Source organism: Biomphalaria glabrata, chromosome 9, assembly GCF_947242115.1.
Source record: "Biomphalaria glabrata chromosome 9, xgBioGlab47.1, whole genome shotgun sequence".
In the NCBI taxonomy this organism is placed as follows: Eukaryota; Metazoa; Mollusca; class Gastropoda; family Planorbidae; genus Biomphalaria; species Biomphalaria glabrata.
Window position 1 is genome coordinate 24,887,199 of NC_074719.1, and position 27,164 is coordinate 24,914,362.

General features: G+C 35.4%; 1 protein-coding gene across 2 annotated transcripts; it reads left to right on the top strand.

The window, feature by feature from the left end:
- The first annotated feature begins 448 nt into the window (after positions 1 to 448).
- Positions 449 to 21,784, top strand: LOC106073649 (uncharacterized). Of its 2 annotated transcripts, none has more exons than XM_056040620.1 (4): positions 449 to 573; positions 5,551 to 5,629; positions 9,796 to 10,012; positions 12,027 to 21,784. In XM_056040620.1, the coding sequence occupies exons 2-4, from the start codon at positions 5,558 to 5,560 to the stop codon at positions 19,883 to 19,885; spliced, it is 8,148 nt and encodes a 2,715-aa protein (XP_055896595.1). In that variant the 5' UTR covers positions 449 to 573; positions 5,551 to 5,557; the 3' UTR covers positions 19,886 to 21,784. The 2 variants fall into 2 exon arrangements, with proteins under 2 accessions (XP_055896595.1, XP_055896596.1); XM_056040621.1 differs by having other exon boundaries at positions 9,796 to 10,006.
- Positions 21,785 to 27,164: the final 5,380 nt, after the last annotated feature.

Sequence of the window (27,164 nt, forward strand, 5' to 3'; positions counted from 1 at the left end):
AATAGAGTTAAAGACAAACATTTTTGTTCAATGCGTTGACAAAAATAAGATGAGTCTACTAGTGATGATGCTATACTCAGAAACCAAAGTATGGAGGATGTTTACATTCAGAGAAATAGAACATTTCATTGAGCGTGTTGTTTTTTTAAAGGCAATTTTGTAGAAATAATTGAGAGAGAAAGAAAATAAGAGGGACATAGTGTGGAAAGATGGAGGTTGAGCTAGAAGATAAATGAAAAGGAAGAAATAAACTTTAAAAATTTATTGATAGATACTTTAAACGAGAGAGAGAGAGAGAGGAGAGAGAGAGAGAGAGGAGAGAGAGAGAGAGGAGAGAGAGAGAGAGAGAGTACAGTAATGCCATTGTATCTCCCCTCTCTAAGTGCGACCTTACTTTGAAGTCAGCTGTCACAGCACCTGTTTCACTCTCTTCAAAACAACTAATAGTTCTATATCCATCGATTGTATCGAAGTCATAACATTTTAGAGCATTAGTCTTACTATATATAGAGATCTAGATTCAAGCGTCTCAGGCAGTTAAGGTTTGTTCACCGGCCAGTCGGATTCGTGTGGGTGAGTCATTTTTTAAAAAATATCTAGTTTCTTTAACAGCAAATGTTTTGCCGCAGAGATAGTTTGAATCATTATAAAAAGAAATTTATTATTGGCCAATATTTTGTGTTAATTTGGAAGTTTAGGACCTCTATACTCTAATGGGTTCTGCTGTTCAAGTAAGGCCGTAATTTGGTGAGTTTAAAAAGTCATTGAATTCAAAGAGAACATATTTAAACCATACGCCATCCTTAATTTTATCCACCATAAGGAAGAAGAATATATAATCTACTTTTTAAGACTCTTTTTGATCACAATATGGTGTTTATTTTTGTTACCACATTACAGGAAATTGACTACTGCATTAGAGAACATTTTGTTTACTATATTGGAGACTAATTTTTTTTCATAAATTAATACTTTCAGCCATATTTCTACTTTATTAAAAGAAGTAGGCCCTTCTTGATAATTTTTATGAAGTTTTAAGTCTAATTTAAGTCTAATTTAAGTCTAATTTAAGTCTAATTTTGTTGTCGATAGGCCTCTGTCTTCCTAAGCCTCAAGGAAGTCTTAGACCCACTACTATTTTTAATTGACATAAATGATCTTCCAAATAACATTATTTTAGGAATAAAATTCAGATTACTTGAAGACGATTGATATATATATATATATATATATATATATATATATATATATATATATATATATATATATATATATATATATATATATATATATAAACAATATAACAATAAAATAACACAAGATTCGAAATTTTACAAAGAGAATTAGAAGAATTACAGAAATGGGAAGAAAATTGGAGCAAGTCTTTCCACCCAGAAAAATGCCAGTTATTAAGAGTAACAACATATTTTACTCATGGTAAACTAGTTACACAGACTAAAAACTCAAAATATCTGGTATAATTATAAATGAAAAGTTATTATGGAACTTCCATATTGATGAAATCTTCAAAAAAATTTTGGGTCTTCTGTACAATCAATATAGATTTATTAATTGTTTTGAAGAGAGTGAAACACCCAGCCATGACCTCCTTCTACTGATCGGAGACTAACGCTAAAACCAGTTGCAACCGAACTGGCTTTGAATACGTCATGGGACCATATGGCTCCGCAGACAACATGAGTGATAATATTGAACGTTTGCTTCACTCTTCGCACCCATCAGCTTGTCAATAGGAAACACATTTTAAGCACAAATAAATACACAAGATAACATAACGATCAGCAAATGGAGAAACCTTCCATGTTACTTACACATTCAAAGACCCCTCTTCGGACAATGTTCTCAAGGTCAAGACAGGCCTAACTTCTAAAGTCCCTTAGGACTGGCAAACAAAAAAAAACAAAAAGGAGTCATTGTAAAGGTTCATAAAAAGGACGACAACTGGAGGGTTTGCAAGTAAATGCATACAAAAAATGACGGAGAGCCTAGATAAAGAGGCACCCGAAATTGGCCTCCGCATAAACTTGGATAGAACTAAAATTGTGCGAGTTGGCTTTAAGGCAAAGGGTGTCCCCGTCAGACTTGGCGAGTCAGAGCTTGAAGAAATGTTCAAATACCTTGGCATTATCATAGCAAACGGTGGGGATGCCTATCATGACGTATCATGCCGAATAGGAAAGGGAGGGGCCATTCTCCAAAACACTGCAACCTATTTGGACAAGCCAAGCTAATGGACTGGAGACAAAAATCCACCTACTTAACACAATCGTCATCCCAACAGCAACTTATGCATGCGAGACATTGAAGTCATCTGTCAAAATGGAGGAAATACTAAATGTCACTTTGCAAAAATGGCTAATACGGATTTTAGGAGTCAGAGATAGGGTCTCAAAAAAGAAATCCCAAGCCAAACATGGACAAGACCACTTAATTAGGTTGTGAACGAGCGTCGCATGAGGTTTACTGGGCATGTTCTCCGACAGAATGAATTACGCATACCAAGAGTTGCAATGACATGGAGGCCAATACAAGTAAATCGCAAACAGGCACGTCCTCGTATAATTTGACGCCACACTTTCATGGAGGACCTCAGAGCAGCGGACACTAGGTGGGCTTCAGAAGTTACCTGTGACAGATCTAATGCAGAATATATATTTTTATAGGTCTGTGGGTAAGCTATAATTTTGAAAAGTTATTTGTTGAGAATTTCCGAGAAGGCAAAATGATCTCCACTTAAATCCCTGATTCAAAATGAATGTTTCAGAATTGGAACTAGTTAAAAATGTAAATGGTAATTATACAGAACAATAATTAGTCACACAAAAAATACTATCGTCTGAAGCTCGATTTAAATTTCAGTACCAAAGATGCCAAGTTCGTGATTTTTTTTTCTAATCTCTATCAGCCTTAATTACAAAATAATTTGAACATCTGTCAATATTGTTGGACTAGAAAGATAAAGAAAAAGAAAGGCGAATGTTTACACTTTATTAATGGAAGTAACAGATGGGATGAATGCGATATTATGTGACCTAGTGAAATCATGTGAAATCTATTATTGCTAAATAACTCTCTCTCTCTCTCTCTCACACACACACACGTTTCCTCTCTAATTATAGTTGTGTATAATCAATTTGATAAAAAGAATTATCTCTATTAACATAGTTTCTTCCCCTCCCCCCAAAGCATATTTATTTTGATGTCCAGGTCCATTTGAATTTAATTTGATTTGCTTAATTAATCGATGTAATCAACTTGGTGACCATGATCATGTCTAATAAATCGTTTATGCTATTGCTACGTCTAGTGTTTTTCTTTGGTCTGGCTATTTGAACGTGTATGCATGTAATTTTGCAAAAGGAGGGGTGTGGGGGTGGAGCGAGAGGCAATAGTGACAGCTATTTGATAGGTCAGTGCAAAGAAAATTGAAGATTATGAAACAGCCACATACGCGTTTTTTTTATAAAGGGGGCTGAGAATATAGAGTGTTATTATTTTAAAAAAAGATATAGCTTAAAAAAATGAACATCTTTTCAGTTACAGAGACAAAAAAAAAGTTCCTCATATATAGAACAAGAAGCTCAATCAGCTAAAATTATGCTATGCACACAGACCTCTATATATTTATACCTAGACTGGACATGGAGATCTCTGAACACTACAAAAAAAAAAATGTCGTGAAAAACTTCAAAAAAAAAAAAAAAGCTAAAACAAAGCGTTGTTTTGAAAAGTAGTTATAAAAAGCAAAGTGTTTTTTTTTTTTCAACTCTAGCCTATGAAACAAAGCATTTTTTTGTAAAGTAGTCATATGAAGCAATTAAAAAAAACCCTAACCTATGTAACTGAACATCGAAAATAAGAGCATTCTCGTCTCATAATTATTATTTTGCAATTTTTAGATACATAATCTATAATAGATCTAGAAAGATCTTGGCCATTCTAGGCAATAAATCTATTTAAATATACAATCAAAAGTTATAAGATGCTTTTAAAGTCAACAGACTAGAATTATTTCGATCTATGGAAACTAAGAGGAAATGGCTTTATATCATAGATTTGCGTAAAATATAACTCTGTGATTAATGTTAACAATAGCCAATTATATTTAAAATCCACATAATGGTATTGCATTGTTTCATTACTTTTCTAAGAAAGAAAAGATCGATTTTCGTTTTTTTCGGGGCGACTTTCCTTACACTTTACAGCTTGAAAAAGAGTTACGTACATAACAATATATATATATGTGTGTGTGTGTGTGTGTGTCTGTGGCTATGCATTTCAATAGACCCAACATATCTTTGTGCCTTGCTGTAAGATTTTGTTTGAACATTTCAAAGGTTGAAACAAGGTCATCCTCCTGTTTAGCAAGACGTCTTGTAGCGGGTCTGTTGTGCTCATAAAAAAAAACGTCAATGGTACGATGGTACGTTAGTCAGGAGGAATGGGTCCGTTCTGCCGTAAAAAAAATAAAAAGAGATAGATTATATAGAATCGCGCTGGGAAGAGGGATTACAATTTTTCTTCAAAATAACCTTTCGAATCGATCGTTTTGCTAAGTTTGTAAGGTTTGTAAAATTTGGCAATAATGTTGCATTTACCTGATTAATACTTAAGTATAAAATAATTACAATGCAAATACAGTCGATATTTTGTTTTAAAAGACCACATTTTCATCCCTGTTTAAGCAATTAGATAACGTTTTAGACATTTGCATCAACAAACAAAAAAATATAATGTCTAAAATAAAATAGATAGATCTAGATTGCTAAAGCTGATGTGCCTATGCATCTTTGGGTAAATCTGTAGAGGTTTTTTTTTGATGTGTCTGCTTATGCCAAGATATAATTTTACTCACTTGGGTCTCACCCTCATATGGGTGTCACTCGGTTGCGGACCGCATCCCCCGTACCTCTCCTAGTGACGCCACTGGATTTGACCCTTCATCTTTTTAAAATAATTCCACCACTTTGTATTGAGATGAAACTCTGGTTATCCCTAAATTAGTTAAGATTATTTCTAAAAGGTTTAACATCCCCAAATCAGTTGTTTTTAATAATTATATGTTACTGTGAACAGTGGATGTAGAGTCATTTAATTTGTTTTCAATGACATAATTTATCTACTTGGTAACGAGCTAGAGACCGCTCATTGACGTATAGATCTAGATTTATTTTGCAGGTTTTTTATTATGTTTCTTTGTACTTTGTAAATGACATATCATAGACAACATTTTTCAGCTTATGCTCTTTGTAAAATAAATTTGATTTTAATTTGATTGTACTAGAAATTTTTATAAATAAAAGTATACTGTGTACCAAATACAACGCTTGTTATTTCCCTTAGTTGTGTCAACATCTTCACTAGCATGTGTACGTAGCATTGGTCCATTTATTTCCTAATGACTTAGGTAGACGCATTGAAACAGGGCCAGTAATCCCATTTATTTGCTAATGTCTTAGAGAGACGCATTGAAACAGGGCCAGTCAAGATAGCTCAAATAATGGTGCTATATATGTTTGTTTTTTTCAGTCATGAAATGAATCAATCCAGTGATGGAAGTCAAGACAAGTCATTAATCTTTTCTTTACACAACATCATTACATTCCATGTGAGTTTTTCTTAGTTTCATTTTTTATCACATTTTTAGCGGTCCCCGAAAGGGTAAAAGATTCTATTTTTATTGTCTGGAATGTCTGTCCGTCCGTCCCGTTTAGATCTCGTAAACTAAAAAAGATAGTGAAAATCGGACATCATGATATTTTAGATCTTTCAAAGTTCTGATGCAACGGCTATTTTTTTCTTTTCTAAAAGCGAAAAAATCTAATTTTTAAAATCACTTATGCAAGCAGTTTTTTCATAAAAATACACCACTTTTACAACTATTCACTATTAATAGCAACAAACACGGGAGGCACTTTAGGAGGGGACCATGCCTACGAGCATCCATGTAACATATTTATGCAAATGGTTTTAGATTTTTTGTCAAAAAAAAAACTTTTTATTACAATTGTATTGCTAAGTTATGTTAGTTCTGTCATACTAATTGCAACATTTAAACAAAAAAAGTATTCTTTTTTAAAGAGCAAAAAATCTATTTAGTATGCATATTAGTTGGACATAATTTAAAACAACAAATAATAAGTAGTTTTTTCATGTTATTGCGTGAACTGCAATGCAACTACTCAAGAATAGAACAACTAACTTTTTTTTTCTTTTTTTAGGATTTGAATAATAGATTGGCCCTTTACAAAACAATTAGATCAATTAGATATTCATTATAAGACATCAGTTCGGCCAGGTTCACATCTAACATTCACATTCACTTTCACCTATCCTTTGGTCTGCTGGACCGCTGGGGCACCACAACAGATCTGTCAACCTTCTTTCTCATTTCTTCTCTGTAATTTGTCTTTGATAGAATTTCATTCTGATGTTCTTTCTGAAAATATTGAAACAGCCATTTTACCTGCCTGGGTGGACCACTTCGGGGGCCGATTTTGAGTTTGTGTTTCCACACAAACTGTCTTTGTAACCTTGTTTTATTTCGACTAGTTTCTACACAAAAGAAGACCATCATGATATCAATCTGCATAAGGGTTGAAATGAATAGTAATTATATACTTTCCAGCGTTTCATGTAAAAAAAAAACAAGAAACAAAAAAAAAAAAAACAACTGTCTCATCTGCTGGCTTTTTTAATTTTCAAAACCAGAGGTGGCCAACCTTTTGCTTCCATGTGCCAATTTTTACCACTTCTAATTCAGATGCATCAGACAAACTTTAACTCCTTTCAGTCCTTTAAAATATGGTAATTTGGACATCTTCTTTTTTGAAGTAACGTCTGTATTATATAAGATAAGATAAGATGTTTGGCAGTTATATATACCCTGTAAAATCAAATGATGTAGCAGTTGCATAGGAAAACAAGATAAATTTAACTCATTGTATGGACATTTCTTAATTTGTATTGAGTTTTTGTTTTAAATTGATTATTTCTGAATGTACTTATAATAATATTTGAACACTGTTGAACAGTTGTTTAAACAAGATTCTTTTACCTTCGGATAAACATGACTCGATGCAATGAGACTTTTGACTTTGATTTGGTTTCACTTAATCAGGAAAATTGATTGTTACTTTCGTAACTGAAGGCAACTGACAGGTCCTGAAATTTGAATCGGACAGCATCGATCTCAGTTTGTTCTTAACAATTTTCTTTCGCTGCATCTGAATGTTGATACGAAGACACGGGCATAATTTTTTAATTAAAGTTTTCCACAGAGTGCTATTGGTCGCCACAATTGAAGCATTTCAGTTTCATTTGTGAGTGAGGAAAGTTAATACATTTCAATTTCAGCAATAGAGTTGTCTTCAGGTCAATAAGCTCTACTTGTTGGTTACTGGGCATCTTCAGAATATTTGGGTTCAATTAGTGAAAGTGAATTTATAACTGGAAAAGTCAAGCTCCCCTTTCAGACCTTGCGATCTCTAGGGCCGATGATGTTTACGGCATCTGTTTCTTTAGCCAACAGTTAATGAGCAGGGTGTCATGTGGCCAGCACAATGACCAACCGCCTTTATTTTGGCCAACTAATGTCAGGTACCCATTAGAGTTGGATGGACTCAGAGGTGCCCCACAAATCCCAAAATTCAAAATCCCAGTCTTCACCGAGATTCGAACCCAGAACTCAGGTTCGGAAGCCAAGCGCTTAACCACTCAGCCTTCACGCCCCATGCAGTCTTCAGAAAAATTATTAAAACAAATTTTCAATATATTTTGTACAATTGACTTTCATTTCCAACACAATCTTCTTGTAACTGTGGACATCGACTCAAATCCTTGTTTCCTTACTGAGGAATAAAAAGCTGTACACTGATATCTTTGACTAAACTAGGAAACAATTTTCTCTTACAGAGCAAGTTTCCTGTTTAGGTCATTGATATGACTGTAACATCAACTAAAAAGGCTAAATCTAACATCCATTCTTCATCATACAAAAGTCTTACCTCAGGCAGCTCATCTTTATTTTCTGTTTTTCGGTTTGCAATACCTTCTGAGAACTTGTCCTCTAGAAAGCCAACGCTTTTATTCAATGAAGGTTGAGACCCTCATATTCCATAGCAAACTGTTCACTACATCCTCATAATTCTCTTCTGTTTAATCCTCTTGCTCTAATGGTATTCAAACATCTCTCAACTGGTACAAATAACACGCAGTAAATTCAGCATTGTTTCCACCACACAAAGTTTCTTGGAGTGTAATGCAATGATAGTTCAGGAAAGGACGATCTTAAAACCTTTCAAGCAAGGTTTCTCTACCAGTAATTGACGATACGCCATCAGTGTACTTAGGATTTTCTGAAAATTACATTTAAAAAAAAAAGTCTTAACCCTTTTTATTTGTGTGTGGATTTAATTCCTTTATTACGTTTCGACACTTTATTTTTTCTCTCATTTCCCATTCTCGGATCAAGTTGAAATTTGCATAATTATTCATAGTCAATGACAATACACGAATTAACAAATTAATTAATTAATTAATTAATCAATTAGTATTCATTAATTAATGTAATTTTATGGCAGAAGCGGAGCTAGCCCCAGCCATTATCAGATAAATGGCAGAAATTAGTGATTATTTCCCTTAGATAAACTTTGTTTTAAAAATGTAATCTTTTTTAGCGGCCCCCGAAAGGGGAAAAGACGCTATTAGTTTTGTGTGAAATGTCTGTCCGTCTGTCCGTCCGTCCCGTTTAGATCTCGTAAACTAGAAAAGATATTGAAAATCCGACATCACAATATTTTAGACCATTCAAAGTTCTGATGCAATGGCTACTTTTTTTTTTCTGAAAGCGAAAAATCTAATTTTTAAAATGAGTTATGCAAGCAGTTCTTTAAAGAGAAAAAGATAATTAGTATGCATTATAAGTTAGACCTAATTTAAAACGAATAGTAATCTTAAAGATATCATTTTGCGAATTTTTTTTACGCTGGGGCAGTTACACTGTATAAACATTTTTATATATTTTGAGGATTCGATTAAGAGATTGAACCAAAAGCTAAAAAGAGATTGAGCCTTTTCAAAACAATTAGATCAATTATAAGACATCAGTTAGGCCAGGGGAGGCGCGGTGGCTGAGCGGTAAAGCGCTTGGCTTTCGAGCAAGGGGTCCCGGTTCGAATCCTGGTGAAGATTGGGATTTTCAACTTTGGAATCCTTGGGCGCCTCTGAGTCCACTCAGCTCTAATAAAAACCTGACATTAGTTGGGTAAAAGTAAAGGCGGTTGGTCGTTATGCTGGCTACATGAAACCCTCGTTAACCGTAGGCCACAAAAACAGATGAACTTTACATCATCTACCCTATAGACCACAAGGTCTGAAAGGGGAACCAGTTAGCCAAGGTTCACACCTAACTTTACATTCACTTTCACCTATCCTTTGATCTGCTGGACCGTTGGGGCACTACACAAAATCTGTTAACCTTCTTTCTCCATTCTTATCTCTCATTTGTCTTTGATATAATTTCATTCGGATGTTCTTTCTGAAAATATTGAAGCCTGCCTGGGTGGACCACCTCGGGGGCCGATTTTGAGTTTGTGTTTCCACACAAACTGTCTTTTGTAACCTTGTTTTTTCTTTTGCTTGTTACAAAATCAAAATTCATATTATCCCGATTCCCTACATATGACCCTCCAATTTCTTTCCTCATAAGCTTACAGGATTCTTCAAACTATCCATTGTCATTACGTAAATGTGTTCTATGTTCGTATTCCTCAGTGTCAGGTTCCCACTGTGATTAGATTGCTCAAAGAAAGATGTCCAACGTGTTTTCAAGAGAAGGTCCGACTGGTGTCTGTGTGTGCAACTTGTGGGTGGAAGACAGCTCAGGTGTGTGACAGCTGTGAGAGGGATAAGGCGGAAAACGTCAAGCACAAGTTGATTGACATCCCACTACATCGTATAGAGGATTGTGTGGAGAAGCTCCACCGTAAGAGTGAGTTTATTCCTTTTCAAATGGCTATTTGTTTGTTTTACACCAACACCATAAACAGTAATGATCATTGTGAACATGAACCGGTAGTAGAGTACATTTAAGGCAACAGTGCATAACAAACTGGACGTGACATCCACCAGACAGCATTAAGATCTCTGCCAGACAGCATTAAGATCTCTGCCAGACAGCATTAAGACCTCTGCCAGACAGCATTAAGATCTCTGCCAGACAGAATTAAGATCTCTGCCAGACAGAATTAAGATCTCTGCCAGACAGCATTAAGATCTCTGCCAGACAGCATTAAGATCTCTGCCAGACAGCATTAAGATCTCTGCCAGACAGAATCCTTTCAGTATCGTCCTAGTCAACGTCCACTGTTTGTAAGCATGTCTAACAGCTAGAAGTCCAAGTACAATAAATGCACTCATAGAATAGTAGTTGTAAGTAAGATTAAGGAAGAGTGTGCATTAAATAATTGAATTTAAAAAAAAAATTATCTATTGAATTTATTTAAAAAAATCCTAGAGTTAATTCTGAAACCGAGAAAAAAAAACATATTTTAACGCAGAATTCACGTAGGATATAAACCAATTCAATTATAAATTATCTCAAAAATGTTTTTTGTCTAGTCTTTTTATATTCCCTTTTTCTCCTTATATAAAACATCAAAAATGTTTAATATATAGTTCTTACATCTTAGTAAAGCTAGTCCTCACATCTTAGTATAGCTAGCCCTTATATCTTAGTAAAGCTAGTTCGTACATATTGCTATAGCTAGTTCTTTTATCTAAGTATAGCTAGTTCTGACATCTTAGTATAGCTAGTTCTTACACCTTAGTATAGCTAGTTCTTACATATTGGTATAACTAATTCTTACATCTTAGTATAGCTAGTTCTGACATCTTAGTATAGCTAGTTCTTACATATTGTATAACTAATTCTTGCATATTAGTAAAGCTAGTTCTTACATCTTAGTATAGCTAGTTCTTACATCTTAGTATAGCTAGTTATTACATCTTAGTATAGCTAGTTCTTACATCTTAGTATAGCTATTTCTTACATTTTAGTATAGCTAGTTCTTACATCTTAGTATAGCTAGTCCTTACATTTTAGTAAAGCTAGTTCTTACATTTTAGTAAAGCTAGTTTTTAAATCATAGTATAGCAAAGAGGTGACTTAAAGCTCATCTATCTCTCCATCGAGCTCTTCTTTAAACAGAGTTAGCTTTGCAAAGCAACTTGATCCTGTAAGATAAAGATCTAATGTTGTAATTCCAATTTTTTAGGGTAAGTCTACGACCAGTGACACTGAATTCTTGCTATCTATATCAAAGAATGTGCTGTATTCTTTTAGCTTATTCCTATACGATTGCTATGTTTCAGTACAAGTATTTTTATTGTGGTGATCTATTCAGAATCGGTGTACCAGGTTTCTATAAAAGGATCGAAATAGTTTTGAAGAGTGACCGGCAATGTACATGTTAGTAGTTAGTTCCTCATTTTTTTCCGTTGCCTGGTTTTATGTAGAAGTTCAAATACATAGAAGCAGTTTTCATCAACTCATCTATCCCTTGTCTTACGTTGTACTGTTACTGTGACTGCTTGCCACCACTGTATCCGGTCAGCAACTGCAAAATATCGAGAGTGAGGCCAGTCCATTCTTTCACATTGTCCAGTCAGCTTTTCTTTGGGTGACCCCTCTTTCGTATGTTCCTTCCACTCTACTTGGAAGTTGACTTACAATGTAACTGAACCAGCTCAACATTCGTCTCTTCACAGTATTACTACTAAGACAGAGATGTTCACTGATGGTTGAGTACAGAAGGCCCATCTTTGTTCTTCATCTACACTGCATTCTAAGAATTCAATTTAGCCATGCTTCTAATGAGCTTTTTGTCACCGTATGTATACTTTAATATATTATGTTGTATAAGTGCGCTTTAGTTTCAGAAATCACATGCTGTATCACTATATCGCCATTTTTTTTCAATCAAACATTTAAACTTTTTTTCCAGCGTTAAAGCGTACATGGAGGAAGAGACCTCAACCAACGAGCCTGAATACTGTAAGCCAAGAAACTATCGACATAACCACAACACCAGGTACCAGTTTAGAGACAGAGCTTTCTCTTTCAGATACGTCAGCAGTTCTAAACGACATTCCCGTAAAACTTGAACCCCCAATTTCACCGGAGCCAACAGTGCTTGAGCCAACAGAGTCAAATACTTTACACTTTTTTTCAAACTTAACATCTAACCCTTCAGCACCAAAACGCATAAGGAAGCCTACACAAAAAACTGAGACGATATTTATTATGAATCAAAAGAGAAAAAGAAAACATACATTAAAACCTACACCCAAACTTGTCAGGAGTACTGAAACAAATTCAATACCAAAACTAAAAACAGCAACAGAAAATAAATCAACACTGAAACCACTCAGGACAGATGAAACTAATTCAGTACCGCAACTGGCCAGGACTACTGAAACTAATTCAATTTCGAAACTGACTACAGCAAATGAAGGGAAAATAAAAAAGAAACTTGCCAGGACTACTGAAACTAATTCAATACATAAACTTGACGGGATTGCTGAAACTAATTCATTACCAAAACTGGCCAGGACTTCTGAAACTAATTCGACTTCAAAACTGGCTACAGCAACTGAAATGAAATTAACACAGAAACTTTCTAGAATTGATGAAACTAATTCAATACCAAAACTGGCCAGGACTTCTGAAACTAATTCGACTCCAAAACTGGCTACAGAAACTGAAATGAAATTAACACAGAAACTTTCTAGAATTGATGAAACTAATTCAATACCAAAACTGGCCAGGACTTCTGTAACTAATTCGATTCCAAAACTGGCTACAACAAATGAAGTCAAATTAAAAAAGAAACTTGCCAGGACATCTGAGACTAAATCAATAGCTAAACTTGCCGGTATTGCTGAAACTAATTCAATACCAAAACTGGCCAGGACTTCTGAAACTAATTCGACTCCAAAACTGGCTACAGAAACTGAAATGAAATTAACACAGAAACTTTCTAGAATTGATGAAACTAATTCAATACCAAAACTGGCCAGGACTTCTGTAACTAATTCGATTCCAAAACTGGCTACAACAAATGAAGTCAAATTAAAAAAGAAACTTGCCAGGACATCTGAGACTAAATCAATAGCTAAACTTGCCGGTATTGCTGAAACTAATTCAATGCCAAAACTGGCCAAGACTTCTGAAACTAATTCGATTCCGAAACTGGCTACAGCATATGAAGTGAAATTAAAAAAGAAACTTGCCAGGACTACTGAAACTAATTCAATACCGAAATTTGCCAGGACTACTGAAACTAATTCAATACCGACACTTGCCAGGATTACTGAAACTAATTCAATACCGAAATTTGCCAGGACTACTGAAACTAATTCAATACCGACACTTGCCAGGACTACTGAAACTAATTCAATACCGAAACTTGCCAGGATTACTGAAGCTAATTCAATACCGAAACTAGCCAAGAGTACTGAAATGAAATTAACACCCAAAATTACAAAAAAGCCTACAGACGTCAAGATAGTATCCGCAGCAAAAGAAGAACAGACCAAATCTTTAGCCAAGTCTATTTTCCCTGAGAGAGAGAAACGTGTCCAGATCTCAACTACAGATGAAGCTTTGCACAGTAGAAATACAAATACTTCCACGTCTACAAACATAAATGGTAAAAGAACAAATGATCAACGAAGTGAACAACACCTTGGCGTGAAAAGAAAACTCAATTTTGGCCATGATTCTGATGCAGAGTCTTTAAAAGATAGTACAAGCAAAGACTATTCAAAATCTGAGTTTCAAGCATCAATAGAATTACCAGCCTTAGACTTTGCTTCCGTCATTGAGAATTGCTTATCCAATAGTTCACCGTTTAAAGATCATGTGACCAAGGAAACTTTGATTCAAGAATGTAATGGTAATAAGAGTACATGTAGTGATCCCAAGGCAATGGAACATGTTGCCAGTCAAAATTCAAGTAAAGCCGTTCTTGACAGCTCTGAGAAGCGAAACGATTCAGTCACTAAAAACTACGACCAAAACGAGCAGCCTGTTTGTAATGGGGAACAAGTGGATCAACAGTTGAAATTGCATAAATCAAATGACCAACCAGATCTGAGCATAGCCGTGTCTAGCAATAGTACCTTCAACAGTATGACCACCTCAGAGCAATCTACAAGTCATCCAGGAATTTCTACCCAGATTCCTAACAGCAGCAGTCAACCAATGAATATTTATGACACATTTAGTACACAGCCCCCATCACAACAACATTTTAGCAGTAGCACACATACATTCAATGCCACATCACAGGCTTTTCCACAAATTACTTCTCACGTAAGCGCAGCCTATTCTTTACCAAGCAATTCCCAGTCTGCATTGAATCAATGCCCTAAAGATCCTCCAGTGTATCAGATTCAATCAGGAGATTTCATACATCCCTCCTCGATGGAACGACCTCCAAATCAAAACTCACAGAATCACACAAATCTGAATATTAATCATCAAAATTTACTTTGCAGGCAGACAGATAATAATTATGCTCGTAGTTTTCAGTCTTCTGTAGACCCAACTCTTCACAACAATATGTTAAACAACCCATCTTCAAGCGCTAGTCAGATCAGCAACAACTCTTTTACGTCTAATACAGCAGCCATGAACACTCAAGTCAATTTAAACAATCAGCCATCTTATTGTCAAACCTTCTTTAACCAAAGTCCCGTAACTAATCAGTCACCAATCAATTACGATCGCAACCACTGCAACTTCAACAGTTTTCCTAATAGTCATGATGTAGCAATTTTAAATCATCCAACTCCACACCATCAACCTCCTAGAACCAACAATGTAGCCCCAGAGCAGACGTTTCTTACAAATCAGAATGCACACTGCTCTTTACAAACTCAAAATAGCCAAACCCTTCACCCGGTTAATGCTACAGGTAATGTATCGGGCCTAGTAGAAAATCAATCAACCCATTTTAACAATGGAAATTTTAACTTCACCTCAGCTTTTGAGAATGCCAATGTTCCTAGCCAGTCATTTCTTGATATTCATTCCACAGCAGGTCAGACTGTAAGCCCATCAGGAAACCAACAAACTGCACTAACCGGTTCACTTGTCAATAGTAGCCAGTTGACCTATAACACACAAATATCAAATACTCACAATAATACAAGCAAATGTAGCTTCAATTCTCTGCCAACTATTAGCCAACCTAATTTTAATGTTCCATCTCCGAATAGTCAACAAGTCTTTAATAACATTTTTACGTCTCAACCTTTTTCTTATAATCCGGTTGTAAATAACCAACCAGTATTTACCAATGCAGCTGTAAATAACCATCCACTATTTAATAACACAGGTGTAAATAACCAACCAATATTTAACACATTTAATAATGCAGCTGTAAATAACCAACCACTATTTAACAAAGCAAGTGTAAATGAACAACCAATATTTAACACATTTAACAATGCTGCTATAAATAACCAATCAGTATTTAGCAACGCAAATGTAAATAACCAACCAGTATTTAATAATGCAGCTATAAATAGCCAACCAGTATTTAACAATGCAGCTATAAATAGCCAACCAGTATTTAACAATGCAGCTATAAATAGCCAACCAGTATTTAACAATGCAGCTATAAATAGCCAACCAGTATTTAACAATGCAGCTATAAATAGCCAACCAGTATTTAACAATGCAGCTATAAATAGCCAACCAGTATTTAACAATGCAGCTGTTAATAACCAACCAGCATTTTGCAATGCAGCTATAAATAACCAACCAGTATTAGGCAATGCTGCTGTAAATAACCAACCAGTATTTGGCAATGTTGCTGTAAATAACCAATCAATATTTAACAATGCTGTTGTAAATAACCAACCAGTATTTAACAATGCAGCTGCCAATCATCAGTCATATTTTAACAGTTCAGTTTATAATGGTCAGCCAGTTAACAATGCTTTTCAAAATTGCCAGTCTGTTTTTAACAATACATCCTTTAACAATCAACCAATATCAAACAATGAATTTCCTAATTACCAACCTGCTTTAAATAACTTCACTGCCAGTAGTGACGCACATGGATCTGTTAACTTTACAGCTGTAGGCAACCCAACATGTACCCAACCTGTATTTGTTAACAACCAAACATTTCTGAACAGTCAGGATACAAGCATTCATTGTTTCAATAGTCCTGCTATGAATAACAACTTTGACAACACAATGTTAAGCAATCAATCCAATTTCCTAACTCAGCCTCTCAATTGTGCCCCAGTGTACACCAATCAGAGCTTTAATGGACAGCCGAATCATAATGAACCCTTTGTGAACTTTCTTTCTGTCTCTAACAACAATAGTTCCAACAGTACAAACAGCCAATGTGGTTTTAGTCCTCCTGACAACCAGTACCACAGTCATGGAATTAGTTCAATGGTTTCTGAACGTAATTCTGTCAACAGTCATCCTAGTTGCAGCACGACTATTGATAGTAATCAATTTAATACTAACACTATTTCAGAAAACTGCCAGGAAGTGTTAAACGTACCTCCAGCAAGTATCCACAATAACAATGACAATACGTATGTCAACAATCCGTTACAATTAGCTTATCCTCCAGGATCAGGCTCTGAGATCTCCAATAACCAAACTGAAAAATCTACAGACAGCCAGACGGAATTGTCACGTGATAACGACCAAAGTTTCAGGGACATGTGTTTATCAATCAACGAAGCTGAACAACATGGGACTCAATCTAAGACTGGCGAGACTTTCTTTCAGTGCGATAATAATCAATTTGATTGCGTGACTGAGGCTTTTAACCCTCCTGGCGACTCCATAACTGAGAAAAGAGCATCAAAAGACCAATCTCTACTTGGTTCACAAACTACTTCTGACCAGTCTTGCTTGTTCAAAGTAAATCAAACTGATCGAAATCTCTGGAATGATATTTCATACCTTATCCAGCCAGACGTTGCAGCCTCTTCCATTAGACAAACAAATGAACATTTGGAGATAGTTAATCACACTCGAGAAAAAACAATCCCAGAACAATCATCTTCGATTGAATCATGTGCCTCAAATCAGATAACAAATGAGAATCCAAATGTACATAATTATTTTTCGATCAATGATTATCTTATTGCTGAAAACTTCCAAGATGATCAAAGCCTATGTAATAATCAATCCCAAATAAATGAAACTTTCTTAAACTATCTAACGCCAGCTGAATCAGTCGAATCTAGCACTGACATTTCCAATGATGAATCTTTTTTTGGCAGCCATGAATCGTCCAATTTACTAGACGTTATGGCTGAAAATTCCAGTCTAATAACCGTCTCACAAGAACAACAAGAATCAAAAAATAATTCATCAAAGAATACAAATGTTACTGACCAGTCCAAAAGTAATGCAGCCACTGTCAGCTCTGACTGCGATGCTACACATGAAAATAAACAACTACAGGATGATATTCCTGAAGCATCATTCGAGAACATTACGTCAGATTTTGATTTGCCACCAGTTTTACCAACTGTCATTAGAGAAAGTTCACATGAAAGTAATGCGTCGAAAAAAATGTCCAGTACTTCAAATTCCACATCAGATGCAAATGAAAGCCCAGATCAACATAGGAAAAGAATTCATAAAGGCTTACAGAACTCTAAACCGCCGTCAAGTGCTAAAGACAAACGTCCCCCAATTCTCAGTACTTCGTCAATTCTGAATGCCCCTGTTCTAACTGAGCTGCTCAATAGACCGTACAGAGGGGCTCCCTACAATCTTCTACAGTCTTCTGGTATTTGTCATGTCTTACGAGAATCAAATGAAGTTCTTCATGGTCAGCAGCTCAAGAAGACTGGCACTGTTGGTTCGAGATTAAGTGGTTCATTTGGCCAACAACATTCTTTGACATCTTCGGATAATTTAAACGTAGAAACTACAAATCTAGTCAATAATAATGATCAAAATAGTACAGAAGTTACATCGAAAGATGGAGTCAATAACAAGGCTAGTACAAAAGTGAATGATTTAACTTCTATGAAAGACTTAGACAAATCTTCTTCTGAGGCAATCAATACTTCTGAACGCAAGGCTCCTAAAGTAAATATCCCACCGCCTGTTCAATACGATTTTGAAGATGACTTTGCAAATACAATGAAAGAAATTATTTTATTTCTGAAGTCAATCGATGAAACCAAACAAGAAACTCAAAGTCAGAAAAAAATTAAAGAACAACTCAATGACTTCTTTAAGTTGCTGATGGATCCAAAAAATGAAATGAAGCACATGAATGGTGAAACCAACGATTCGAGTCCTAAAGGCGACATATGTTTTTCTGTGGACGCAATCAGTTCTAAGATGACCTCGATTATAGATGAATGGAAGCTCAAGTGTATGTCAACTTTGAAAGTACGCTACAATACCCTTCTAGAAGAATGGCGAGACTCTAGCATGGCTGGACTAATGGACCATTACGAGCAGTTGCTGGAGGATAATGCCTTTTGTAGTTTTAAATCACGTTTCGACAATCTCTTAGAAAACAGCATTCTGTATGCATTAAATACTAATCCGAAATTCGGAGTGCCCGACAAAATCAGAAACTTTATGGCCCAGAATGTTTTCATTGGCAGGAATCTAAAAGCACCCACAAAAACTCTCAGTAAAAAAATGAAATTAAAAATGCAAGGCAAAAAAACGAATAAAAAATATTCAGCAAAGTTTTCGAGAGCTGCTGAAGAAGCAATGCGTGAGGATTTATCAGACAAAAACGTCCAGAATATACCCGCTGTAGATAATAATCAAGATAATGAGCCTTGTGAAGACCCAAGTTTTAACAACTTGCAGAAAGAAACTGACAATGGCTTACAGAGTAATGACAACAAAGCGAATGGCCCACAGGAAAAGCCCACAATAAGTGAAAGCTTACACAGTTTCATAGAAAATTTCCTGTATGAAACAAATGACGACGAGAATGCAACAGAGGAGTTGGACTACAATCAATCCACAACTTGGGAGATCAACTCAAATGGTTTAACAGAATGTGTGAATGGCGAAGATGACATTGCGATGGAAAGTACTGAAAAAGACAACTATGCTGGTCACAGTGACGAAATGTATCAACACGAAACCTTTGCTGACAACAAGGGTGACACTGACGATGATAGCCATAAACTTTTTATCGCTTGCGACATGTCTGATGAAAATGACCAACCATTTCTTATTGACTACTCAAGGCAGCATGTAGCTTCACATGAACTTCAAGCCAGTCACGAGCATCTCTGTGATCAAGCAAATACCCACGATTTGTTGGTAACAGAAGCGGATGATCGGTTAATAGACGACGATCCAGAATATTCTAAACTTAATAAAGTCATAGCTAATTCCAATCTAGCCAGACACGAGGATAGCTCTAACCAGCCTAGTGCCAACGACTTGTGTGTTACAGCAGATCCTAGACCAAACGATGTAGATCCTGATATCAACCCCAATAGTCCCGAGGCTTGCCCTCGAAAAGCCAGTGACCACGACGTATTTGAACCAGAACAAGACGAGCTATTCACTCAAAGTAAAGAGAGTTTAGCAGATAATACACGACCTCCAAAAGAATACACATGGATAAATGTTGTCAAAGTGGAGAGCGATGCTGAACCTGCTGTACTTTACAGTCGTCTGCTCCTGAACGAAGACTCTCCAATCAGCGAAGTCATGAATGTCTTTAGCTGTAACATGAAGACCTACAACAAGGAGCTCAGTTCCCTATTTGATGAGATTGACTTCAATACTGATCCGTCCAAGACCCAAGCACTGACCAAGTAAACAGAGAAATCTATAAAGATTCTTGAGGATAAATCCATGAGTAAACTTAAACAATGTATGCCTTTTTTATTTTTTAATTTTAACCCTAACCAGATTAAAACTGCCAAAAAACAGATTCAACCACACTGAAATCTCACACTGTCACTGTATCTAATAATCCATTAGATCTGTCTGATAAGAGTTACATTAAAAAAACGAGCAATATATGCACAAAATAAAAGTGTTTTCTTATTTTTAATGTGAATTACAAGTTAAATTTAAATCTTTGACTTTCTTTGTGATTCTGTTTACTTGTACTAGTGTTTGCAGAAAACCTTCATCACATTGCATTCTCTATAAATACAACAAAACATTTAACATTTTGAATACGTTTTCTCTGCTAGTTTACTCATGAGGTTTTAAAAGGATAAGCTATTTATTACAATTATTTCTTTGTACATGTAATGTTCATTAGACTTTTGTTTCATTCGTACAACAATATGTCCGGCACAGTAGGCTCAATCATGTTTTTTACTAAGTCAACATTTCATCATCATCCAATGAATGACGACCTGGGAGACTCGCTTCTATTTTCTGACTCTCTTTGACCTGGTTCCGTTCCTTAACTAGCTACTAAACCGATTTTCTTTTCCCTTAGAATGACATTTGTAATGGTGATAGAACATCTGTACCTCAATATATTTCTTTGTTGACAGATATTTGAAGGAATCAATTATATTTATAGATTGAAATATTTTATTTTAAAAATGTAATATTTTGGAATCAGTAATATGTAGAGAAAAAAGAACAAACGTTCCTAAAACTGTATCCCTTGAACTGACTGCTGACCCAGATTCTAAAGTTCTGGCCGTTGATGGTAGTGTCTACTTCTTAAGATAGGACTTGATCTAACATCATCGATCAGGGAGAGGAGTACTCTTAATCTCAAACCTCCGCTGCCTTGAAGTATTCAAACATCAGAAGACAACCTTAAGGAGCCCTCTATGCGGTGGGAGTACCAACTATGAAATTTCCTGCCACTGAGTTGTTGCCTAATGTAATGCGTAATATCATTGCTTAGAATAATACCAGCTCAGGAATGTACCCCAGGGTGGAAAAGCTGCTGACAAATGTTTAAAACATAAAGGGAGCAAAGTTTGTGAGTTACGGGTGTTCTAGAAGATTACAGAAATTTCTATATCTCCATTCACAATATCAGATTGCTATGTTTTTCTTCTATTTTGGGTTTATTCTGTTAAAACTTGGTGTCCATATATGGGTTTTGCGAATGCATCATTTTGTCGCGGATGTATAAAGACAAAAATATTAATTAATTTATTATGTATCTAACATTTCTGAGAATTCTACATTAAGACGTTGTTTTTTTTATGAATATTTGAAGGCATTTTTTTTACTATTCTTCAATACGGAGTTATAATATTGTTTTCGCTCAATTTATGTATTTATATTGTATCCGTGTCTTCAGGATGTTGTTTTCACAGACCTATGTATTATCCCTAGGCTAGAGGCACCGATCTCTTAACACTACACAAAAAATGTGAAAAACTTCAAAAATCTGAAACAAGGTGTTGTTTAGTAAAGTAGTTATAACAACGAACTTTTTTTTTCAAACCTAACCTATGTAACATATAAAATACAAGATATTGATCTAAACTTTGAAAACTAAAGATCATAGCTACTCTAAGACAGACACGCGATTTTTCAAGATTCAGGGCGACTTCCCCTAGAGCTTGAAAAAGAGTTACGTAGGCCTATATAACTATCGGATATGAATTAGTCTGTTTTCAGTCTAGTTATATATAATATATATAGGTCTGTGATTCTGTGATTGTTTCATTTGGTTTTATAAATATTTACCTTTTTTATATCAGTAAATAAACTTTATTTTTGTACTTAAAAGGAGTTTGCTTTTATAAATTTAAAACTAGCTATTGTTTTACCTGGCCTTGCTCGTTTTTTTTTTCTCTTTTTGTTTTGTTATAATATAAATGGCATCTTGCTGTTTTAATAGTTGAAATCTATCCCAAGATGCCTCAATGACCTAAATTAAGTAAACCCTCTTGTTGTAAGGCCAATTTACGTCTCCTAAGATCACCGCTAAGAACGTTTATACAAAGTATCATTAAAATTGGTTTTGATTTCTATAAGGAATATACATACTCCTTACATTCTACTTTATATATTAGATTAATAGTTGTCTATAGTTACGAAGGTAAAGGCAGCAAATTACGTTTGTTTTGTTTGATTCTTCCATTACTCTTTTTTAATCACAGCCCTTTAGACAAAATGAAGGTGAGAAGGAGATTTAAGGTATTGCGATGTGTTCAACTCGTTCATGTAATGCTTCTAGGCAAAGTCGTAACTCACTGCCCTAGTCAGCACTTTATTTCGCCATATCATCAAGATTTATTATTGAATTAAATACGGCATCTAACTCCAGGGGTGTAGAATAGGAGTGCAACGAGGGTGGGTGTAACATACACATAGCCCCACCAGCAGAGTTTCGCCTAAATGGTTTTCGCGAAAATATCTATTTACTTTTTTGACGCTGCTCTCACAAATGTTCATTATTCTATCGAGCTGAGACTTCGCAGATACATTTGTGCTGGGTATCGATACATTTAAATATCAGACCAACAAAAATCAAAATAAATTGTAAACAGCTTGACTAAAATATTTTATTTCAAATATTACTAACACTTGTAGTTTTTAAAATTTAAATCTATAAAACGCAACAATAAAATAGTATCGTGTGTACTTTTCAATATTTGAGCTAACCTAATGAATATTGTGTTCTAGTAAGTTTCTTGAACAAAAAAAATCTTAATTCCACAATATTTTAATACATTTTCTCATAGATTGCAAAATGCTCAGTTTTCAATCGAAATATAGTGCGATTCGCAGCATAGATTAAATAGGGAAATGCATTGAACAGAAGTCTCTGAAAGTTGGATACAGTATAAAAGAGAAAAGGAAGTTTGTAAGTAAAATCTCATTTAGCATTTTTTTTTTACAAATCTTATATCAACTTTCTCTGGTACACATTTTGAACACGTTATTTCTCCCACACCCATTTTCATATCAAGTTGAAATTTCCACAATTATTTCTTGTACAAACAAACATGAATCAATTAAACAAGGAAAAAAAATACTTTTCTAAAAATGTTATATCTATTTTATAAATCTTGTAGAGCTATGGATTCACTGATAATAATTAATGACTGTTAGTGTTAATTAAGATCTAGGTCAGCAATAAACAAACAACAACCATTAGTGTCATGGCGGAGAATGATACTTTATTATATTGAACGCGTGCACTTTTCTTTAAAAAAAAATTAAAAAAAAAAACATTTCGGGGAGTATCATAAAATAAAATAAAACAAAACCACAACAACATAAACAACAAAACATAACATACACATATACGCTTCAATGAATATGAAACATATCACATTTAAAAATCAACATTCAATAGTTCATTAAGACATATAGTCATTGAATCTTGTCGGTTTCTTCAACTGATCCCTTGGTCGCAGGGAATGATGAGTTGATGAGTGGCGAACGTGTTGATCATGAGTTCTATTGTCCTGTATATTGTCATCAGTATCGGGGAATATATCTTCTTCTGTTTCTCTGTTCGGGTTGATATGCACTCTGTTTCTTTGGTACACTGCACCATTGTCACCTCGAATAATGTAAGCTCTCTGATTGACTTGAGACTGGATTCTTCCACGTCTCCATGTATGGTCATTAGGAGATTGGAAATAGACCATCTGTCCAGTTCTCAGCTGACTTAAATTTCTTGACCTCTTATCATAAGATGTTTTTACACTCATCTGACGTTTTTCTTTCCTTCTCATAATGTTCTCTTGACATGTAGAAATCTTAATGTTACTCCTTTTGTTTGGTATCCGAGTCATCCGACCAAAAAACATCTGAGCTGGGCTTAGATTTGTGTCTTGCCTTGGAGTATTTCTAAATTCAAGAAGAGCTTCATAAGCATATGACTTTGATTCTCTAGATTTCTTCATTATGTTCTTCAAAATTTTAACTGCTGACTCAGCCTTTCCATTGGATTGATGGTGTCCTGGGGAAGATTTCAAATGAGTCACTCCTCATTCCATCATAAATTTGGAAAAATATTCCGATGTGAACTGAGGTCCGCTATCAGATAAACAAACTTTGGGCACCCCATATCTTGCAAATACAACTTTCAGTTTCTTTATAATTGCGTGTGTTGTTGTCAACTGCATGTTTTCTACCTCTATGAAATTTGAATAATAGTCCACTATAGCTAGGTATTGTTGGTCACACATTTGGAATAAATCAATTCCAATCTTGTCCCACGGATTAGAACCTATTTCGTGCTGTATTAATTCTTCTCTCTGATTTGCTGGTTTGTTTTTCTGACAAATGTAACATGAGTTGGCTATTTCCTTTATTCGAGCTGATAATCCAGGCCAGAAAACTGTTTCTTTTGCTCTTCTTTTCATTGAATCTACTCCCAGATGTGCTGCATGGAGTTTTTCTTCTATTTCCTTGCGAAGTGATATCGGTATGATTATTTGTTCTCCTTTCAACAAAAGTCCGTCTTCGTATGTTAACATGTCTCTTAGTGAAATATATTGTTTTAGTTCAGGTAGACTATTATGTTTGTCTGGCCATTAATTTAGGATATACTGAATCAGTGTTTGCATTGTTCTATCTTTCTCTGTCTCGATTCTGACTTTGTCCAGCACTGCATCTGGTATTGCCAGTCCGACTGTATTGACACATACATCAGGGATATCACTCTTTTCCTCTGATGGGTCTCTACTCAAAGTATCAGCTATGAACACATTTTTGCCTTTGACATATTGAAACTGGATATCGTAACGATAAAGACGCATCATTAGACTTTGTAGCCTTCTCGGAGCAGAACTGAGTGGTTTTTGAAGGATGTTTTCCAGTGGTTTATGGTCATTCTGAACTATAACTGTCCTGCCATACGTATACTGGTCAAAACGTTCCAAACCAACAACCACTGCCAGCAATTCTTTTTCAATTTGTGCCCATCTTTTCTGAGTATCAGTTAATGATCTAGAAGCATATGCTATTGGACTTCCATCTTGTAATAACGCTGCTCCCAACCCATTTTGGCTACTATCTGCTTGTAATGTAAGCTCTTTGTTAGGGTCAAAATATATCAGTGTGCCATGAGTCGATATTTTCTGTTTTATCTCGATGAAAGCTCGTGTGCATTGATCAGACCAAACAAATGGTGTGTTCTTTCTGATCAACTCTGTTATGGGCTGTAAATCTGTCGACAAGTCTGGAACAAATCTTGCAAGATATTGAACCATGCCACAGAATCTTCGGACTGATGAAATATCCTTTGGAGCATTCAAACTCAAAATCGCAGATACTTTGTTCGGGTCTGGTTTTATTCCTGCTTCTGTAATAATATGACCCCAAAAATTAATTTCAGCTGTTCTAAAAACAGACTTTTCGTGGTTCAGTTTAATCTTCTTTTCTTGACATCTCTTCATCAGCTCTCTTAGGTTAATATCATGATTTCTGAGTGCTTCTTCTTTCGTTCTTCCTCTTCCTACCACTATAATATCATCAACGTAATTGAAACAGCCTTTCAGTCCTTCTAGTGCTAGATTTAATCTTCTCTGAAAAATTTCTGAACTCACTTTCAGACCAAATGGTAATCGTTTCCATTTGTATCTTCCAAAAGGGGTTATCATTGCTGTCAAATTAGATGACGTGGTGTCTAGTCTGACATGCCAGAAAGCTTCTTGCACATCCAATTTGCTGAATATTTTGGCATCGTTCAAATCTGCCAATATGTCATCTAAAGTAGCAAGATTATAGAATTCCCTTAGTAAAACTTTATTCAGGGCTTGTGGATCTATGCAAATCCTAATTTTTCCATTAGCTTTTTCCACAATTGCCATCTGACTCACCCACTCTGTAGGCTCTATTACTGGTTCTATGATTCCTCTCTGCACTAGGGTCTTTAACTCCTCCTTAACTCTTTCTTGTAAAGCGATAGGGATCTTTCTACACGGCAGAACCTTGGGCTTAATGCTGCTATCAATCTTTAAAGACACTTCTCCTAAGTCACCCAAATCACCAGTAAACTTTGGACTACAGTCTTCTTCTTGGTTATTCACTACTGATGCTATGAACCTATCTTTATTGACTTTGATTAACTTCATTCTTGTTAAAGTTTCATGACCTAGAAGGCATGCTAGATTATTCGGTACAACTATATATTCCACCTCAAATGTTTCGTTAGTTTTCTCATTTCTCGTCGTTAGAGTGGCTTTCCCTATGGGGTTCATTTCAGTCTTATTCCACATTAGTAATCTTTGCGTTGCCTTTTCTATCTGATTCTTATTTACGTATTTTTCCTGGATGGTGTTTACATCAGCTCCACTATCCATTTGAAACCTTTCACGGTGACCATTTACTGTCATAGCTGCTGTCATCCTTTTCGTTTTGTGGTTCTCCAAAGACATCACCCATTCATTTTTTACCATCATGACATCATCTCTTGTGTCCGACTGCAGCTGTCTTTCATCGTTAGACATATCATCTGACACCTGCTGAATTTTCTTTTTGCACATCACAGCAAAATGATGTCTCCACTTGCACGCTAGGCATGTTTTACCCCATGCAGTGCACTTTTCCTTAATGTATTCGTGAATCTTTCCACAATACCTGCATTTACCTTTCTGAATGTTTGTTCTTGAAGGTGTTGATACTTTCTCAATGATTGGAGGGTCGGCTTGTATTTGTCTCAACTGTTTGTTGGCGGTCTCGTATGCTCTGCAAATGTTTCTGCACCTTTCCAATGTGAGACTACTATCTTGTAGCAATTTCATTTTGAGGCATTCATGTCTAACACCAAGAACTACTCTGTCTCTAATCAAGCTATCTTCCAGGCGTTCAAAACAACACGTTTTTGCTAGTCTTCTCAGATTTGTTATGTACTTTTCAATGTCCTCGCCTTATTGCTGTTCACGAGTATTGAAAACATAGCGCTCATAAGTTTCATTCGTTTTTCCAATGCAAAAACTTTCAAATTTGTTCACTATTTCTTCCATCTTTCTTTCTTTTCCCTTCTCAATTTCAAGACCTTCATATATGTCCATCGCTTTTGTTCCTATAATTGTTAGAAAGGTGGCCACTCTGACCTCCTCTGATTCTTCCGACAATTTAGTGGCTAACTCATAGTTTCGCCAGCTCCGGTGAAACTTTTGCCAATTAGCGGCCATGTTACCTTCTA

What these genes read in the sequence shown, in the direction of transcription:
- LOC106073649 (XM_056040620.1), top strand. Translation starts at nt 5,558, where the DNA reads ATGAATCAATCCAGTGATGGAAGTCAAGACAAGTCATTAATCTTTTCT. An exon ending in ACAACATCATTACATTCCAT is followed by an intron (nt 5,630 to 9,795) that starts GTGAGTTTTTCT and finishes CGTATTCCTCAG; the next exon opens with TGTCAGGTTCCCACTGTGAT. An exon ending in GGAGAAGCTCCACCGTAAGA is followed by an intron (nt 10,013 to 12,026) that starts GTGAGTTTATTC and finishes CTTTTTTTCCAG; the next exon opens with CGTTAAAGCGTACATGGAGG.